The sequence below is a fragment of the Azolla caroliniana genome, unplaced genomic scaffold (assembly GCF_043228905.1).
Source record: "Azolla caroliniana isolate FFs.n. ecotype wild unplaced genomic scaffold, voAzoCaro1.0.p SCAF_11, whole genome shotgun sequence".
Classification (NCBI taxonomy): domain Eukaryota; kingdom Viridiplantae; phylum Streptophyta; class Polypodiopsida; order Salviniales; family Salviniaceae; genus Azolla; species Azolla caroliniana.
Window position 1 is genome coordinate 11,784,122 of NW_028230446.1, and position 21,794 is coordinate 11,805,915.

Genomic DNA, 21,794 nt, shown 5'->3' on the forward strand with positions numbered 1-21,794 from the left:
GTGATGAGATAGTCAATGAGGAAGAGATGGTACAGATTTGTTTAACTAGGCTACCACAATGGTCAGTTCGTTAAATTGTTGATGCACAAAGGATATGTTGCATGCTCTATCATTATTATGGAAGTACTAGTTATTATACTAATGGAGGAATAAGCCATCCAAGTCCAATTCACCAACCATAACTATTTTAGAGAAGTACTCGATGATAGAGGCAAATTAATTGCTTAGACAAGAAAAGAAAGGTGAATGTTCATTCTAAGTGATAAAACATCTTAGGTAAAAAAATTCATGTTCGCAAATGACCAAAAGGTAGTACTTGACCCTAGGATATGGTCCATATCAACATATAGAGGGTGCAAAATATGCAAACAAACTAACAAAGGGATTTGTCACTAGAATCCTAACTTTGAAAGAAAATGGAAAGCATGGAGCATATGACACATGTTAGGTAAAGAAACATTGTGATCCATCCATCCATGAGTTGAATGTAAGTAGTTATCGTCATGATATCACAAAATTCAAAGTTTTGGGGGGCCTTAACCCATGGCCACCATCCTACACTTCCAAGTCTTAACCAATATCTTCTTCTCAAGATGTTACATAAAAATTATCATAGGTATGGGGAGCCGCAAACCCATGATATCCGGTTTATAGTTCTAAGGCTTAACCAATGTGCATACGATCATGGACTTATGAGAATACTACATGTTCACTAAATGGCGTGCACGCACATGAGCTAATTTTGCAACACACATAATGATCAATTGGCGACAATGCATAACATGATGGTGCATTATATATCAAGAAGGCATTCTCTTGCTAAAATCATTCTACTTGAATGCTAGTATTCAACTCATTCGTGTGAAATATTACTCCTACTATTGTTCATAATACAAATTCATTTTCTTCTTACTCCTTTATATACATAAATCAAGGTCTTTCATATCTTAGATTTTGCAAATTCAAGTCAAGTTGTTGTTTAGCAACCACCTTGCTTAAACATTGGGGAACTACTTCTATGACTTTCTTTCGCTTTGATAAACTACTTGCTTTTATGCCTTGAACTGCACTAAAATTGTAACCAAACAAAATAAATGGACTTCTTCAAATTTCCTTGCTTTGTTACATACATAATTAGTTCTTATTTCATTCACCACTTTTTTGGACAAGGAAAGCAATGTTATGAAGTTATAACATTTACTACGTGGTTTGAGTGTTTACCAACTTAGTTACTCTACTTGAACTACATGCTAAATTTGAACAAATATGCTTCCTACCAATAGCATACACCTTCACCAAGGCCCAACGCAAAATCTATCATATTTGGGTTTAGCTCTCATTATAAGAACCTCAATCATTTGAGCATCATGTACCATTGGTGCTACTTCACGAGGTTAGAAGTTTGCATATATCCAACATTCACCCTAGGGAAGGATTTTGTATTACCTTCCCTTTCCTATTTTTATTTAATTCATTATGCATGCTTGGGTACAAGTAAAACACCATTTTAGCTTGTTTCTCATTTGGTATGTAAATCAAGACAAAGAGGAATTCTATGAAATAATCTATCTTTATAATAAAAATTAAAATGGAAATGTGCACATGAACTCTTCATGCAAAAAAGAACACTTCCCTTCCAATCGCAACTACGGTAAAACCAAACTTGTCATTTGTTCCCTAAAAATCAACTTCAATGGAAATTCAAACCAAGTAATGCATTTTCCGTTGCATTGTTTCAATCTAAAACTGGCTTGGTTGGCTCTTTTGTCAAGTTCTTTTCTTTTGCATCATAATATCATAATGTTTAGCAAATGTTGATAGTACTGTTAGTTAACAAACTTACTCTTTATCTCCATACTTGTAGGCAACTTTGATCCTATGTTTTCGTCACTCTTTTAGGGAAACTTTTCCTAGCGTTATAAGTGAGACCAGTACTAATATGATGAATTAGCAAATAAATTTAGCTTTCTTTTAGTATTTGGTACCAAAAAAAAACGACCCAAAATCAAAGACAAAATCTAGGTTGTAATACCTCCTCAACATGTGATAGTGCATATCAATTAGGGTAAGTCAAAATGGTCTAATAAATAAGTCTAAAACTATACTAATCTCAACTCGTATGGGAATCGCCCAAAGATAACGACGATAACTCATCAATAGCAGTAACAGTGGCCGAGCTCCCTTGAGCCATTCGTAAAACCTCCATAGCCTCAGCAACTTTTGCCTCTAATGCTTCTGGTGATTCAATCAAATGTAATACTTCAGGTTGATCGAGCTCCAAGAGCATTCCGGTAACTTTACCAGCATGATCATGCTCCAAACGATCAACAAGGGGATAAAGTTGTTCCCCAAGCATCTGAAAAACATTTGTGGTCAAATTTAAACTAACCATGCATTAAACATTGATAAAATATTATGCAATCACATAAAGTACATTCACCAAAAATCTCAGTTAATCACACTATTTACATTAAAAAATAAATTAGATTAATCAAAAAGCAAACAACGAATTAAATCATAAAGGAATACCGCTCGTTGTTGTTCCAGAGGAGCTGAAGCAAGTGCAGAAGCTAGAGCTGTCACAGGTATTGGAAAGCCGATTTCAGGTGAGCTAAATGGTACCCCTCCGATATCAACTGCAACGAGTCCTCCTTGCAAGGGTACTTCTGGTGTCCGAGGAGGTGGCTGCATTTGTCGAAATCCTCTATTGCTACCCCGGGGGAAATTCTGGTTTTGAACAAAAAATAAAATTGATTCAAAGCTCACGTATGCATGTAAATATATATGTCACATAGCTATAGATTCACATGTCTAAAATGTGATGAACATAGTTCTATTTGCATATCCAAAATGATTTTATATTGGAAATCGATATAGTTGCTCTATTTGCATATTTAAAATAGGTTATATCAGAAAAGGGTTATCTATATATACATGCTCCTTTTATCTACTACATGGGGTTTTGCATCTCCAAGATTTGTTATCTATATACACATAGTTCTATTTACATATCCTTTCCCTCTCAAAATTGGTTATGCATATAAACATGGTTATATTTTGATCTCTCAAAAGAGTTACATATAGAAATATCATTCTACGTGCATTTCTAAAGTGGATTTGTAGTGATATTTGCATAAGTGAAATGGGTTTATATGAACATTACCTGCTGTGGTAGATGCTGAGGTACAGGAGGAATATTTGGCAACTGTTGCTGCATTGGCATCATTCTTCGGTTACCGAAACGTTGACCCTGCTGGGTTGGTCTTTGAATAACTGGCATATAAAAATTAGGCATTTGAGGTGCCCCTGGTCTGATAGCAGGAACCATTGGTCCTTGATATCCAATGCCAGTAGACTGCTAAAATGTAAACCATAAATAAAGCAATCAATGAGAATCAAGACAAAATATACATCTAAGCTTCACTAGATCACTAAAACATTTGAGTCCCACTCATCCATATATAAATGTCTCTAAAACCTCATAATGGCCTCTGAGACCTACCACCAAAGACTGCATTTTCTCATGTTAACTCATCAACACAACAAAAGAAAAATGGGTTTTTAATATACCATCCGGAAAAAAATGGCCTCGTCAAATTATTACAGAAACAAGTTCTTTTGAGTATTTGATTCACAATAAGTGTGACATAAATTCAAATCTCAACTTTTCACAACCGAAGGTGTGGACTATGTGGCTTGGCCCTGCCTATTTTAACCCACATTACAGGAGCAAGCACGAGCGGGAAGCAAACGATCGACCAGAGGCCGAGAGTCGGAATCGGACCTGAGCCGATCCGAAATCAGATCATACCAGAGTCTACACGAAATCATTAGAACTTCTATTTTATTTCAGGTCACGAAAAAGCCATTCTTTTGTTTTTCCCTGAGAATTAAATTGACCTTTGTATCCTTATAGTGACAAAGAGAAGTGGTGTAAGTTCCGGGTATTAACTAGCCTGACTCATGTCATGTCATTGCAGCATGAGGTTATCTGATAAGTAGTGTGGAGTTATCCTCAGTCACTTTCTTGTCATCAGCTCAGTGTGTTCATGCAAGGTGATGAGTCCAATAATTCTATACAGGCATGCACATTATGTCTCAAAAGGTCCTTTCATGTGGAAAGAAAATTTTCTCAGGGAAGACAACGATATCCCTCCCAATACTTAGCAGACTATAGAGTAGAATAGAATGCCTAAGATGTTATCTCAAAACCGGGCCCTTAAAGAAATTCATGAGCAACACGGCTGTAAAATAAAGCTGTCCACTTTCACCTACTCTCTTTGGCTTATGCATTGATTCGGGCAAGGAGATGATGAACGAAGCACTTGGAAAATACAAAAATAAATCGACCATTGGATTCTCCATAATCTGATTACTGATTTATGTGTAAGATTTTGTACAGCCAAACACTTGGTTACTTGATATGGAGGATAGATGAGCTCATAGTATGAAAGGCTGCAGGCAAGATTACTTGCCTGGCAAGAACAACGAAATTTGTCATCAAAAACCTACTCTTTTGCAAAAATGATACTCTACTGTTTGTAACACTCCTCCCTCATTATCTTTTTATGGCCCAAAAAAAAGCTCTCAGCAGAAGTTTTAGACCTATCCCACATTCCCTTCTAGCTAAACTGAAGTTCATTTAGACATACATCACAAAAACATTCTCTGATATTCACAACAATGTTTTTTAATGCCATTTTAGCAAATAAACATGTTCACATCTTTCTTAATGTCGAATTCTACTTATAAAACATGTTCAAATCTTTTTTAATGTCAAATTCTACTTAAACAACATGTTAAGAGCTTTTCTAATACCACTTTACTTCTACTTTATTGACATGATTCATATACCTGAGGAATTAAACCAGGATGAGGCTGACTATAGAAGACTTGCTGTCCCATTCCAGGGCCCGCAGGATGATACATGGGAACAGGTGTCGATACAGGAGGAGGAACAGTAGATATATTTCGCATCTGAGAAAATTGAGCCTGTCATAGCAACATCCTAAGCATATAAATATGTGTTTGTCACAATAATCGACTATCAGAAACGCTGCATTGTTAAAAATTATATATTATTTTCAGGTTACACTAAAAAACAAGAGTAGTGCTTCTTTCTTCCTTAGCAGAATTGGATCCTCACCAGTAAGCGTGCTCTCCTCTCATCTTTGCGCTGTGCCATCGCAACATATAAAGGTTTGTTTCCAATAATTTTACCGTTCATATCATTCACCTGTAACATGCCACACATCCTCAATCTGATCAATTAATAGCAGAGAAATACTGAGGATTCATAAATGAAAAACACACGGATAGAATAAAACGAAGTGCATTTAACCACTCAGAGAAATAAGAGAGAGTTACATAGTTTTTGGCCACGTAACATTCCTGTTTTCTTTAATATCAATGTAACCTTCATGAGTATGAAAATTGACATGCTATAGATGTATAAGTTGCTTAAAATCACATTGTTGTAAATGAACAAGTTGAAGAATACAGTTTTAACCACATAATTGTTATGTTTCTTGTTTTTGCAATATCAATGTTGTAACCTTAAGAGTAGGAGATTGTCAAGCTATAGAAGCGTTGGTTGGAATAACTTAAGCAATATGATTTTTCACATCATAAAAATTCTGATTTTTTTGTTTTTCCATCTTAATGTAGACTCAAAAGTATGAAATTGTCAAGCTATAGATGCATGAGTCGCGTGATAACCAAACTGTTGTCACTGAAAATATACATACCGCTCGAGATGCTTCATCTGGGGATGAGAATGCAACAAATCCAGAACCTTTGCTCTGACCATTAGGATCCCTCATCACCTGTAAATCAGCAGCAGTTCACCATTCAGAACACTTCTATAATGACAACTGTTAAAATTAATTCAGTTTTTCTTACCTTGCAAGATGTGATGGTTCCAAATGTAGAAAACAAATCCTTCAGCTTCTCGTCATCAACATCATCATCAAGATTTTTCAAGTAAAGGTTAACACCTTGCAACTTTTCCATTCGTTCCTTTTGCATTAGTTCAAACTTCAGCCTCAACTCAGCTTCCCTTTCAGATTTCTTTTGAGCTCTACCAACATACCACTCTTTCCCACCTATCCTCTTCCCATTCAGATTTGCGACTGCCATTGCAGCATCATCTGGATTTTCAAAATTTACAAAACCAAACCCTTTTGATTTTCCATCTGCATCCCTCATAACCACCGCACTACTAATTGGTCCAAATGCTTCAAATTCCTTCCTAAGTTCTTCATCGGTGGTAGTATCCACAAGGTTTTTAACATAGACATTGTTAAAATTTGTTCCTGCCAATGCCATATCACGTTCTTGCCTCCTCATGAATTGACCAACATAAACCTGTTTGTCATTTATAAGCATTCCATTCACTTTCTCTATTGCACTTTGTGCTGCCTCTTCCTGCTCAAATTGAACAAAACCATATCCTTTTGAAACACCCGAGCTGTCTATGGCCACCCTACAAGAAAGGATGGGTCCAAATGCAGCAAAGGTGTCATGGAGAGCTTTGTTGTCAATTGCTTTATCCAAGTTCTGCAATAACAACTCACAATCTTATGCTTTTATTACAAAAGGTAAGGAAAAATAGCATCATGTCCCTAGAGTTTTGGAAAGTTACAACAATACCACTCTGCAGTACGAATTTTACTATTGCCAAGATGAATTCTAGTAATTTTTGGAAACTTAATTTCAACTAAATGTCAAAAACGTTATAGGTGTTTTGGTGCTTTGCGCTATATTCAATAAGAAATAATCAGCATATTACAGAACAAACCTTAATAAAAATATTGGCAGTTCCACTTTTCCGGATACTAGGATCACGGCGTGAGTACATAATCCGAATTGGTTTCCCATTGACATTGGTGAAGTTGAGTAACTCAATAGCATTAGCAGCTGTTGATTTTTGACAATAACATCAGTCAAGAGAAAGCCATAAACAAATAGAGTGGGTTAAGATCAATAAGATTTCAAATGATAATGCCAAATCCTTTGATCAGAAGGCTAAATCAAATAAAACCTCTTGCAATGCAATGCCCAAAAAAGTAAGAAAAGATCAAAACGTTTTTGAATGAGAAAGGAAAACACTTTATTATAATGCTGAATACAATGCAACCTCTTGAAATCAATAACAGATAAGCTTCTAAATAAGAAATGTAGAGTACATGTAGAACATTCTTTTCCACACATATAGAAAAGGTTTCCTTTGGTCGCATAGGTCACACTGATCAGCAAGCAAGATTATCAATCCTTTCCTCCTTTCTTCCTTGGTTGTACACCTCATTGAATCTTAGACGCATTTTACTGAAAAAGTAAATTTTCTGGAAGTCTAACTTCATTAATATCAAAAATCAAAACTATTGTGTTAAACCCTTTTACCTCTCTAGCTTCATCAAAACTATAGCTATAAAATTCCTGGCAGCATAGCTTCATTAAGATCAGAAATCGAAACTATAATATTTAATCCATTTTCTCTCCTAGCTTCATCGAAATTAGTTTTCAAAAACTTAGTTTTTTCCCTAACTTCATCAAATTAGCATCAAACTATAACTGTAGTGTTCCTCCTAAGTGCACCTGTGAAATTTGGATTTCATGAATTTGGTATATCGACTTTTTGTCCCACATTATACCTGCTAGTCACAGTGCACATAGGCATGCCTTTTTCTATCTTTGAGAATGAATCAGAAAGGGTACCAAAATCTAAATTGCCACAACAGAATCATGCAGGGATTCAGCACAATCCCCAATTGCCATATCAAGACAACTCCAAGAATGCATATAGTCAAACATAAAAAAACACAGCATGTATAACAGACAGAAAAACTAGCTAACAGATCCGCATAGAGATTCAATCCAAAAAACAATCATATTATAATAATGAAAAAACATCACTAGCAAGGAGAGAAAAAGAAAGAGAGGTGATGAAGCATACATACATACCATCTTGACCATTGTTGTAGTTAACATAGGCATAACCAAGTGATCGTTTAGTCATCAAATCACGACAAACCCTAATTGAGAGAACCGGACCGATTTGGTTGAAGATGTCATAGAGTTGAGCTTCCGCAATAGAAGGATCAAGATCCCCGACATAAAGAGAAGCCGAAGAAGATGGAGATGGAGAAGAGGAAGAGGAAGTAGATTGAACCTGAATCGCCGCAGACAAAGCAACAGAGGGCAATGAAGATGAAGGAGGTTGTTGAGGAGGCGGTGCCATCTGGGTCATCTTCGATGGTGTAGATTTGATATAATACGGTTCAAAAAATAGTTTGAGGTCCGATGGTGGACCGACCAAATGGCTGAGATTCGATCCCGGTGGGTGGGTGGATGGATGGATGGAATGAATGAGATGAGATGAGATCCAATCTCGGCGGCGGCCGGATCAAATGGGCCTTCTAGATTCAATCTGGGATGGCTCGGATTCGACAAAAGGGTTTGTGGGTGTAGGGTTTCTTTTGACTGAAGAAGTGGAGTAGCGATATGGCCAGTGTTGGGTTGTTTTCCTTGTGAGACGAAGACAGGGGGGGGGGGGGGGGGGCGGTTTTCTGTTATTTCTTTTAGGTTTTTTTGTTTTGTTTTGCTGTTTTGTTTGGTGGGGTTGATTTCCTGTGAGGAGAGGAGAGGCTTCTTCCTCTTCCTTCCTTCTTTCTCTACGGCTATGGCGGCGGCGGAGGAAGAGACAGAACAACAACAGAGGAGTGGAGATTGGCAGAAATATTTGGTTATAAAAGGGTACAGGAATTTAGACACACACACACACACAAGAAAAAGAAAGAAAAAAAAGAAGAAGAAGAAGGGAAAAAAGCAGTTCTTGTTCACAAAAAGTCATGGTCAAGTCAAAGCCAAAGGACTCTTGACCATCCATCGGCATACATACATTGCATACATCATTAGTGAGCGCACATACAGTATCGAGAGGTAATTAATACATTCCCTGTTAATCTCTCCTGCTGATCGTAATTAAGGCCACCATCTTTTCACTTAATCAAACTTCATGTATTGTCTTAACAAACGTTGCATGTAATTGACATTCGTAATTTACTCGAAGGCCAAAAAATAAATATCTTTTGCCCTTGACTTCTGCAAACCTACATTCTCCCCACTTCTTACTAGAGAGCAATCTCTCCGTAGATTAACTTGCAATTTGATGAATATGACATTGTGATGCTTTTTGAACTGGAGAGAAATTATTAGTCATTTCATTGTTCTCTTAACATAAACTCATCTCTTCGATATTGCTTATATAATGTAATTATGTGTTTAATCTTCATCTAATGTGGTTACAAACCTTGACTTTAGTGAGTGTGCTATAAAGCAGTTTTACTTTTTCCCACACAAAATAAGCACACGAGAGACTAGAAGCAATATTTATCACACTTTTACAAAAACCCTAAGTCTCCTTGCTATAATATGGAGGAGGATCTTCAAAGTCATGTGTTATCTTCCCAAAAATGACGATTAAGAAAAAAGAAATGATTAAGGTTCCCATGAGTAGCTAAGTTAATCTTACCCTCAACTAGTAGTGTATAGTATTGTGCATGTTAAGTGAGTTCATGCAATTTAAAGAGTGAAAAACAAACACTAATTATGTCGATCAACCTAAACAATTGAAACCCACGATGGTGTGGCATTAACCATGTGGGATGAACCACATATTTTGGACAATAAGACAATAACATGTTATTTATGATTGACGTTCACGCTCAACGATAAATTTGAGCCACATCTAGTCAACGACTTTCAATTGAAGCCTTACTGCAAGATTATGACAATAAACTTGTTCTTACATCAAGAAGAGTCCATGGGAAGCGAGATAGATGAATGTGTTTAGAGCAACATTGTGATAGGCATAACCTTAATGCCCAATTCTAAAGCTAATTTTAATTGTTTGAGGGTAGGATAATTGGGAAACTAATTATCCAAGGACATGGAACAAACTCATAAGGACCTATGGTTTGAAGAAACATATGGTGGTTTGGGAGCCTAAGGCATTGGGCTACATAAAGGGAACTTCTAGGTAACCCTTTCATTATAGCATCTTGAGATTTTGCTGAGAAGAGTGAGGCGATTTAGTACACTTACCCACAAATAAGGTTTGGGAATTTGGATGTACACACAAGATGACTTTTTTTACTAATATTAAGAACACAATGATGACTATTGGAAGACAGTAGGTTAATTTTACACTGTCTATTGTAGGGCTAATTTAGCACACCGTTGATTGGGAAAGAAAGAAAGAAAGAAAGATATATTAACGTCTTCTAAGGCCAAAATTGGCCCATGAGACAAATGGTGTACAACAAAAATGGGATATTTACCCATTCATCGAAAGTAAAAATAAAAATAATATAAAATAGAGTTTAAGCTAAATAGTTCTAAGAAAACAACAAACATGTTCTATATAAAAAACATGTTCTACAATGAGAATGATTCTATACTAGGCCTAATTTCATTTCCATCCAAGTCTCTCGAAGAGAAGCGGGGGGTCAAAGGGTTGCCATGATGTGGATGTGGCCCGTGGTCCCCATGTAAGAGGTACCCCAACCATAGCTTCGAGTCGGCGTAGCTCACGTTCCCTTATCTTCTTAATCTTTTCTACTCCACGTTGACTTGACAATAGGTCTAGGGTTTAGGGTTTAACTAACATTTTTTTCCCTTTCACTTTTTCATCTCTTCACTTTTTTTGCCCTTTTTTATGTGTGTTAATGAACTTGTTTGTTTAATTAATAAGTTCCTAACTTTCTATCATTGGTTGTGCTCATTAAATTTTTTAATGTTGTGCAATTACTTTTTTTAAATTAAGAAGTTTCTAACGTTCTATCCTTTGTTGTGATCATTAGTTTTTTTTTTGTTCTCATTCTCATTAGGTCATTTTTTTCAAGTCCTTTTATGGACTAATTCCCACTATCCTTAATCCTAAACCCTAACCCCAAATCTTCTCACGATCTTCAACCCTACAGCCCTAACACCCTTTAAAACACTGATACACAAAAATGTTTCTTAACCATTTTTTCTTCTTCCTCTCCACTTGCATTTAGTTTATGCTTATTGGAGTTCTAAGTTTAAATCATTCTTTCTTATCTCTCAAGTTTATAAATACTCTTGCACACCAACATACCTACCACTCATATATATACATTAAAAATTACATGCTACCTACACATTGACATGAACGCACATGCATATACATATTATAAATATACACATACTTAACATATAAATGTATACATACACATACATATATGCACACTTCCATGTATATTGATATACATTATATATACGTAAACATATACACATACATACGCGCTCTACATTTACACATACATGCCCCTTGCACATTAAGATACACATAAACATATAATAGCATGTACATGCACATATATAAGACAATTACATAAGTACACTTATATGTTAAGACATACTTACACCCACATATTCAAACATGTGCTTGTAAACTTGCACTTACACACACACACACACATGTGGATGGATTGACAATTACAAGAGACTTTGAAATCATCAACTCAATAGTCATACCCATCTTCCCTGGTTAAAGTCCTTGGAGGTCCAACTCATGTTTCATATACACATTGTCGTGTGTGGGAAATGCATAGAAGGAATTAAGTTAAACTAGGAATATTAAAAAGGTTGAGTGATAAATCGAAGGGTTGGTAAGAAAGACATATTGTGAGTTGGATTTAAATCTAACAAAAATGCTTAGCTCAATTGTTAAAAGCATGTGCTATGAGAAACAGGTTAGAGGTTAGAGTCTTAATTGAATCATAAGATATAATAAAGTGGATAAATGAATGCGATGATAAACATTATGATTATCTTTTTGTTAACATTAGGCGCCAAAAGGAAATGTAGAGCATGCAAGTGGGGAAAAAAGTATGGTGCATGCTAAAAACTAAAAAAACACCCACTAATTTTGTTTGGGAGGGAGCCTCTCGAAACTTATAAAAGGATGAAGAGAGCTCATTGTTTAGGGGAGGGAAGTGAAAGACCCCCGTTGTTCGTTGGGATGTTGCATCAAAACCCAAGGATTTCTGCCCGAAGCTTCACTTGTGAATTTTAATTCCGTTATTCTTCTTTTTCTCCTCCTCCTCAACATACTTGAGATCTTAGGGTTTTATTTTCCTCTTCTTCATGAATATTAGGGATCTTAGTTATTGATCTACTTCTTGAAGCTACCATCATTGTAATCTTTTATCCCCAAAAACTTGTAAATCCTATTTTATAAAGGGAATTACTTTCTTAATCTAGCGATTTCAATTGATAAAGTGGTCATTTTGAACTTAATATTGTTGTTGAGAATCAAACTCAACTTCCCTAGTGTGGGAACCCACTTTAGTATACTCAAGTGTGTGAACACCACACCTCTTTGTATAATAACTAATGTGCCATAGGAGTTAATACCCTATGACAGAGTAGTTAAGACTGCACCTCTTTTCCAAGAGGCGGTTCATGACTACATAAGCACCTTCTCCTTCTCTATGTAACGGTTGGCTTTTCTTGCTCTTGTTAATACAATTTTCCTTTTTTCTGTATACGCGGTGCAATGCCTTCTTTCTCCCACACACACACATCTCTTCCACTTCACAGAATCACTCCCAATTCTTTACATGGTATCAGAACGTTTGGTAGCTTGATCCAAGCCCATCACCTTCGCAGGTGTTGTGCCTAAGCCTGCGTTCAAGAAGAACTGGTTTATCGTTGTAACAACAACTTGCACAATTCGTATCACGGAGAAGAAGAAGAAGTTCAACATGAACACTTAGATGGGAAGCACTCTTCCTACAAAGAAACTTGACAGAAACAACTTTGCATCTTGGGAGTACAAGATGTCCTAATACCTTTTTGGTCAAGGCTATTGGAGTTACGTCGAAGGAGCACACAAAAATCAACCCAACCCAGCACATGGTGACCACCCAGCTTGGGAGCAAGCAGCGAGTCGCGTGTTGTCCTGCCTTGCATCATGCATTCATGATTACATGCTCGACTATCTCTAAGAGGCCAAAACGCCAAAAGAGGTGTGGGGAAACCTCAAAAATATATTAGCCGCCAACACAACCACACGAAAACTTCAACTCTACCAAGAGTTGAACAACATACAACATAGGGATATGTCAATCAGTAGCTACACCTTGAAGATCAAGGAATTGCATGACTCCCTCGGGTCGATCAATGTTACCATTGATGATGATGAAATGATGCAAATATGCATGAGACGTCTAACACCTCGGTTTGGCACCATACGGTCGACGGTCCTTGTAAGGGGGAATCCTTTCTCCTTCTTCGGCCTCTAGTTGATGCTACTGGTCGAAGAAAATCATGTCCGAACAAGAGGCAACAGATCAGATGGACAAATGCTTTACGCAAGTTCAAACAGAGGGAGAGGGCAAGGTCGTGGGAAAAGAGACCGATTTGACCAAGGCAGACAACCAAGAACAACCCTGAGAACACAACTTCTACTATCGGTAAGACATTGCAAAAACGCGAGGTAGAACGTCTGGTAGAAGGGGGAGCAATTGTGACGAATTGTTTGTAATGAGACACAGAGCGAACTCAAAGTCGGCCTCCAACCCAACCAACACCTTCAACTCAAAAGATGTATGGTTTGTCGACTCGAGTGCATCCAATCACATGACGTCACATAAAGATTGGTTCCAAGAGCTACAAAAGCCCGAATGACCTGATTATGTGGAAACTGGGATGACACTATTCACCCCATTCAACATGTCAATAATGTCCCATTCGGCGAAGAGGCCAACCAGACCTACATCAAGAATGTCTTGCATGTTCCAGCAATAATGAAGAATTTGGTCTCTGTCGGCTAGATTGTGGAACAGGGCATGCAAGTTCAGTTCAATGACGGAAGATGCTTCATAGAAAAGGAAGGCCGAATTATCGTTCGCAGTCGAAGAGAAGGTCGGATGTTCATCCTCGATTCTCAAAAGATGAAATCGGCAATGTTTGCCAAGGGCCATAACACCAAGAACGACATAGAGCCGTGGCACAAAAGAATTGGCCATATCGATCTCTAGAAGCTCAAAGGAATGCAGTCAAAAGGAGTCATCATTGGACTCCCGACCTTTATTGAGAAGGAGATTGTAGGCGTATGCAAAGACTGTCAATTTGGTAAACAACACCGACAACCATTCCCAAAGGAGAGGAACATGAGCAAAGGAACCCTTGATGTAATACATTCAGATGATTTTGTTGTGTATGTGGAGAGAGAGAGAGAGAGAGAGAGAGTTGAGGAGTTACAAAAAAACAATATTAACAAGGAACAAGAATAAGCCAACAATTACAAAGAGAAGGAGAAGGTGCTTATGTAGTCACCTTCTCTCTAGGTTCTCTCACTACAGTCGCCTCTTGGAAAAGAGGTCGATTCTTGACTACTTAAAGAATATGTGGCATAGGATATTAACTTCTATGATACACTAGTTACTATACAAGGAGGTGGGGTGGTCACACACTTGAGTATCCTAGAGTGTGTTGCCACACACGGGAAGTTGAGTTTTATTCTCAACAATAATATATGTGAATGACTTGGTCATAGGAGGAGGGCATTTAGTAGATATCAATCATATCAAAAAGCTTCTCACCAGTCGATTTGAAATGAAAGACATGAAGGAGCTCCATTACTTTCTAGGAATAGAAGTAATTCGAACTCCTTACAACATCATGATCTCTCAACGACACTATATCCTTAATCTTCTTTACAAGTTTGGGATGACAAAGTGCAAGCCCGTCACTACTGTTGAGCGAGCAAGCTCAACTGGATCCAAATCGGCTGAATAAGCTAGAGCCGGATCGGTATCCAGATGGTATCCGGAAACAACCGGCCGGATAGGGGAGACGGATCGGAGAGCTGGATTCGAGTGCGAACCGGAAGCCTAGTAGTAGCCTAGACTACTAGGTAATCATTTTCTCGTAGTTAGTGACAATCACTCGTATGAGCATTGAAGTACATAGTACTTCTGTCAATCCTTTCGAGGACTTGTATAAATAGTGTTGTTTAGCACGTTGTATGTATAGAGTTTACAGAGTGTTTTCATTTTTGAATCTACATTTACATTCTGCTCTCTCTGTCTCTCTGTGTATTAAGCTTCTCCATTAAACCTTCATCTTATTCTTTGTTGCTATCCGACTAAACCAGTTCTGTCTAACGCTTCCGCACGTTAACATTGACATGGTATCAGAGCGCGAGGGTTGAGAACCTCTACAACTGACACTTGCTTTCGTAGACGAACCCTAGAACCCGGTAACAACAGACAAAGAGAAGATATGGACATAGGAATGACGAGTTCACTTCCAATAGAGAAGCTCGACCGGAGCAACTACGCACCATGGTCATACAAGATGCACTAGTACTTGCTGGGGCATGGATATTGGAGATTCGTGGAAGGAAGGAACGAGGTAGTGTTGGAGCCGACACACGAGGACTTCATGGTATGGGAGCAAGGAGTGAGTCAAGTATTGTACTGCCTCATGTCTTGTGTGCATGACCAGATGATCGGCTACATAAAGGATGCAAAAATGTTGAAGGAGGCCTGGGGAAATCTGAGGAAGATTTTCACTGCGAGTACCACAACCCGTAAGTCGTAGCTCCAACAAGAGCTGAACAACATCCGACAAAGAGACATGTCGGTTATGGACTACACCACCAAGATAAAGGAGATTTGTGACGCACTCGAGTCCATCAACGTGACGGTGGACGAAGACGAGATGGTACAAATCTTCCTCGGTCGTCTAACGCAAAGGTACGGGCCAATCCGGACAGCGATTTGCACCCGAGAGAAGCCACCGACTTTCTTCGACTTGCAATCGATGCTAATGATTGAAGAAAACCATGCGAGTGGGTCGGGGACCACTCAATCGGACGACTAGATGGTGTACATGGAGACAAATCACCCCCATGGAAGTGGTGGGTCGGCACGCAATGGAGGCAGCCGATAAGAGTAGGACCGGAGGCACAGAGGTAGTGCCGACAACAGTTCCGGACCCTCCACAAGCAGGGGGAATCAAAGTGGAGCCGGAAGCCGGCAAGGAAAAACTGACACAGAATGCTGGTATTGTGGCAAAAAGGGCCACAGGGAAAGCGAGTGCTGGAAGAAGTGCATCGATTCGGACAAATCTGGATCCGGCAAGGCCGGTCGGGAAAACCGGCAAAGCTCGCACTACGCAGAAGGATTGGAAGGATCCAGAACCGGGAAGACCAGTAAAGGGCCAGCCTTCGTGATGAAGCTCAAGGCTAACTCGATGAAGAAGACTACTTGCAAATCGGAGGAAGTATGGTATGTTGATTCCGGAGCATCCAACCACATGATGAACCATGAAGAGTGGTTCTCCTTTTTGGAGAAACCGAAACAACCGGGAATCGTCGAAACCAGAGACGACACCCCTCACCCGATTGTGCATGTCGGAGAAGTCCCTTTGAGCCATGTCGGACAGAAGGGAAAGATGATGAATGTATTACACATATCGACGATCACAAAGAACCTGGTGTCGATTGGACAAATCGTCAACCAGGAGGTGCAAGTGCAGTTTACGCACCTCGGGTGCTTCATAGAGGAAGAAGGTTGGATAATCGCGCAAGGGCGCAGAGAAGGGAGGATGTTCATCCTCAACGCCAATGACGTCGGCACCACCATGTTTGCCAAAGGATAGAAGATTGAATCAGACATCGATTTCTGGCATAAGTGGATCGGCCACGTCAACTACCAGAGGCTTCAGGACCTGCAATCGAAACAAGTTGTTTTCGGTTTGCCGAAATTTCGCGGCCGGAAGGCCGATATCTGTGAAGCTTGCCAACTCGGGAAGCAACAACGGCTTCCATTCCCCACCGAATGAAACCGGAGCCATAACAAGCTTGATCTAATACATTCGGATGTATGGGGACCAGCACAGAACGTTAGTCTTAGCGGGAGTCGATACTTCGTCTCCTTCATCGACGATTACAACTCGCACACGTGGATCTACCTCATCGAACGGAAGAGCGAAGTCTTCAAATGTTTCCAGAACTTACAAAGCTTAGTTGAACGGGAAACGGAGAGGAAGGTCAAGTGCTTGCGGTTGGATGGCAAAAAAGAATACTTTTCTGGCCAATTCAACAGTTATTTGCAACAGAACGGAATTAAGAGAGAATTCAGTTGTAGATACACTGGAGCAAAACGGTGTGGCCGAAAGGAAGAACCAGTCGATTGTCGACGCGGCAAGGCCAATGTTGGAGGAGAAGAGCATGCCCCATTTCTATTGGGTTGAGGCGGTCTCGACGGCCGTCTACATTCAAAACCGGATCAGTGACAAGGTGTTAGCACAGGAGTTGTATTTCGGGCGGAAGCCGAATTTGAGACACCTTCGGATATTCAGTAGCATAACATATGTGCATGTACTGAATGAGAAGCGGAGGAAGCTAGATCCGAAGTTGGAGAAGTGCATCCTAGTTGGCTATTCGCATGAGAAAAAGGGGTATAAGTGTTATAACCCCTGGACTAAGCAGGTCCGAGGAAGCCAAGATGTTGAGTTCGACGAGACGACATTGTGGTACTCCCTACCAACTCCGACTTCCAACTCTGACCCAATCCCGGAGGATGAGGCCAGTGAGCCTGAACTGGTCCAGATAGAAGATGACGAGCTTGAGACTCTAGAAGAGAGTCCAGAATCGTTTCGGTTGAGTGGACCGAATGAGCGACTGGGTCAAAGTGACCAGTCAGATGAAGAACCAGCGAGTAGTGGAGACTCTATCGTGCTCTCCCTGCGCAAGGAACCGAGGAGACGGTTCACGCGCAAAGAGAAAGGGAAGCAGAAAATGTCGGAATACGAAGCCGACAATGTTGAGTCGGATCGGAGTAAATCCGACTCCGGAAAGGATGAAGGCGGATCTTCGAGAACGAAGTCCGAACTAGTTAAGAAGGGCCCCAAACCGGGTGATGACAAGTTACGCCAGTCTTCCCGCCAGAAGAACCCCGTTACGCGGTACGGGTACAATGAGTATATGACCAAAGTGGCAGAAGTGTGTCAGCCGGAGAGCTACGCAAAAGCGGCAAAGGACGCAAATTGGCGTGCCGCTATGGAGGAAGAAATGTGGGCACTCGATGCCAACGACACATGGAACCTCGTTGACCCTCCCCGACACTGTAAACCGATCATATGTAAGTGGGTGTACAAGGTAAAGTACAATGTCGACAGTTCGGTTAACCGGTACAAGGCCCTGTTAGTGGTGAAGGGATACGCATAGACCCACGGAATCGACTACGACGATACCTTTGCTCTGGTAGTGAAGATGACGACGATTCGTGTGGTACTGGCGGTTGTTGCGGCAAGGGGGTGGCATCTTCACCAGATGGACGTGAAGAATGCATTTCTTCAAGGTGACCTTGAAGAACAGGTCTATATGATCCAACCTCCCGGTTTTCAGTTAGAGATGAACAAGTCAGCGGTGTGCCGACTTAAGAAGTCACTTTACAGTATGAAACAAGCCCCTTGAGCTTGGAATGCGAAGATCACACATCAGTTGCGTAAGATGGGGTTTGCGGCCTCAAAGTCCGACTCATCGTTGGTCATCCGGCAAGGTCCGAACGGTCTGGTTTGCATCTTACTTTATGTAGATGATTTGGTCATCACCGGACCCGAACTCAATGAAATCGGCCGACTGAAGTCCCAGTTGTCGGGCACATTTGAAATGAAGAACCTGGGGGACCGAGGTGATCCGAACCCCCGATGGCATATTGCTCTCACAACGCCATTATGTGTTGAATATGTTGTACAAGTTCAGCATGACGGAATGTTGAACTGGCTCTACACCCCTGGACCGGAACCAGAAGCTCCGTCCTGACTCCGGACCGGTCTGCGATGAGAAACGGTTCCGACAAATTTTTGGAAGATATACTTGACAATCACTCGACCCGACATCGAATACCCGGTTGGAGTGATCAGCCAATTCATGCAAAAGCCGACCGTCGAGCACCTTCAGTGCGCACACTGGATACTCTGGTATGTTAGCGGCACGAAGAACCAGGGACTATTATACCGACATGGTATACCTGGGAAGCTAGTTGGATATAGTGATGTCGACTAGGTTGGTGATGGATTGGATCGTCGATCCACCTCCGGTTACATGTTTTCTCTAGGTAGCGCGACTATTGCGTGGAGCAGCAAAAAGCAGCCAACAGTGGCTCTGTCGAGCACTGAGGCTAAGTACCGGGCCGCGACCAATGCCACTTGTGAAGCCATCTGGCTTTGGCGACTTCTGCGTGACCTCTGGATCGAGGTACCGATCCCGATCCTAATCTACTGTGACAATATGAGCAACATTCAGCTCGCCAAGAACCCTGTATTCCATGCTCGGACAAAGCACATAGAAGTGCATTATAACTTTGTTTCGTGAGCGGGTCCTGAGCGGGGAAGTTAAACTTCGGTATGTTCAGACGAATCAGCAAGTTGCCGACATCTTCACCAAACCGCTCGGATCGGACAAGTTGCAACACTTCACCGAACTACTTGGTGTTCAGCATCTCAACGTGCCGCACTTGAGGGGGAGAACGGGCAAAGGCAAAGAAACCGGTGGCATAACGGGCAAAGGCAAAGAAACTGTTGACGGCACCGGACAAGGAACCAGAAAGGGAAGAACCAACAAAGGGGGAGACAAGAGGAAAAAGGAAGCCGAGTCTACGAAGGAAGTTGGCACATCCGAACAAGTCGGAACCAGCGGCACCAGCGGCAGAGTCAAGAAGGACAGAGTCGACCGGAAGGAGAAGGCCAAGACCCGGACATGGTCTGATGTGGTGAAGGGCCTAAATCCGGAAGACGAGTTGGAGAACACCGATTCGGACAAGAGCGGGAACGAATCAGAGACAGTTGATTCGCTTCAACAGTTGGATTCGGAGGAGTCAGATCAACTAAAGGGCAAGCGGACACAGACGCAGTGGAAGTTGACGCCAACACGAAGGAACCGACAGGTCGACAAGCGTCGGAATCGCAACAGCGAGGGAGCTAAAATGGGCCTGTTGAGCAAACAAGCCGACCAAGGAGGTCGAGTTGCACGGAACTAGAAGGGTCGCGGCAAACAAGACCGGACCGAACGAGGAGTGCAAGTAAGGCGGAGCGACGCCAGAAGGAGCCGGGTAGAAGAACCGACTGCCACAGACACCAACACCACAATCCGACCTCAAGTTGAGCTTGAGGGGGAGTGTTGAGTGAGCTGTTGGGATTACGGTCCCTCCGGATGGGATGTCCGGAGATGAATGACGGCAAGCCCGGTTGCGGTTACGGAACCGGATGATGAAGAGTACCCGGCATGAAGCCGGATGAAGAGTACCCGGATACGGATCCGGATGATGAAGACCCCGGCTACGGAGCCGGATGACGAATGTACCCGGAGAGAGATCCGGATGCAGGGACATATTTGTGAATATGTTTGCTAAGAGCCCTTGAGGCTATATTTGTAAATAGCCCGAAAGTCATATATGTATAAATATGACTTAGGGCAAACAGTTTTATGTTGTTGCTCATTTTATGCAAAGTGAGAGCAGCCGAGAGAGAGAGAGAGAGAGAGAGAGACGAAGAGGTCGTTGCCTCTGTGTATTGCCGCCGCCTGTGGCGAAGACAGTGAGCTCAAGGTTGTTGCCTTGTAGCTTCACCAGTGTACATCCCTGTTCATAGTGATAGTTTGGAGTTTGAGGACTCCCGTGGTTTTTCCCATTTAGGGTTTTCCACGCAAAACATCCAGCGTACCTTTCTCTCTATTGTTTTGTGCATTTTGTATTTCCTGTTTTCTGTGAGTTGATCCCATTCCTCGGTTGTGGCCGAGCATTGTTTTCATCAAACTGGTATCAGAGCGAACTGCTGCAGAAAATGGAAAGCGGCGGCAGCGGGCAGCCGGGAATGATGGTGCTGAATGCACAGAATTACGCCGACTAGAAGATCAAGATGGAGGATCTTCTGATTGTTCGGGACCTGTACGAACCGATTGACAGGTCGGAAATACCGAAGGGAGTACTTGAGACGGAGTGGAGGCTTCTGAACCGGAAAGCCGTTGCAACCATTCGGCAATACGTCGACGTGAGCGTTCTACAACACGTGGCGAACGACACCAACGCATATGAGATGTGGAGGAAGCTGTCGGGCCTCTACGAGAGGAAGAATGCGTTGAACCGGACCTCCCTGATGAGAAAGATAGTGAACCTCAAGTACCGGGACGGCGAGAGTATGGTGGAACACGTGAGCACGTTCATGGGATTCGTGAACCAGCTTGCGGCGATCAAGTTCCCGTTGGAGGATGCAATGCAAGCCATCATCCTGATGTGTACATTGCCGGACAGCTGGGAGAACTTGGTGGTGACTCTCAGCACCTCCTGCACCGAAGATAACTTGTCTCTACAAACGGTAAAGACAAGCATCTTGAACGAGGAAGCGCGTCGGAGAGATAAAGAACCGGCCTCCGACTCGAAGGCGCTGCTTACCGAATCGGATCGGGGAAGACAATGGAACCGGAGTCCGCAAAGACGGGAGAAGTCGGGGACCCGGTCGCAGTCAAGAGGAAGGCCAACATGCTTCCACTGTGGGAAGCCGGGGCACTTCCGGAAGAATTGTCGGCATTACCGAAAGGACAACGGAGCCGACGACACCGATTCGAAGAAGTCACCGGAGAGAAACGGTGCATACCGGGGAGCCACGGACCGGAGAGGTTCGGATCGGCGAGGGCAGGACCGGAAAGGAACGACGGCACTCGCGGCAAGTGAAGAAGAAATCATGCTCATTACCGA

General features: G+C 41.5%; 1 protein-coding gene across 1 annotated transcript; it reads right to left on the reverse strand.

The window, feature by feature from the left end:
* Positions 1-1,945: 1,945 nt before the first annotated feature.
* LOC147857790 (polyadenylate-binding protein 2-like) lies at positions 1,946-8,336 on the reverse strand. Its single transcript, XM_087326989.1, has 9 exons — positions 7,963-8,336; positions 6,800-6,918; positions 5,902-6,558; positions 5,748-5,825; positions 5,147-5,236; positions 4,855-4,992; positions 3,164-3,355; positions 2,530-2,727; positions 1,946-2,356 (listed from the first exon to the last, which is right to left on the reverse strand). The coding sequence occupies exons 1-9, from the start codon at positions 8,246-8,248 to the stop codon at positions 2,111-2,113; spliced, it is 2,004 nt and encodes a 667-aa protein (XP_087183115.1). The 5' UTR covers positions 8,249-8,336; the 3' UTR covers positions 1,946-2,110.
* Positions 8,337-21,794: the final 13,458 nt, after the last annotated feature.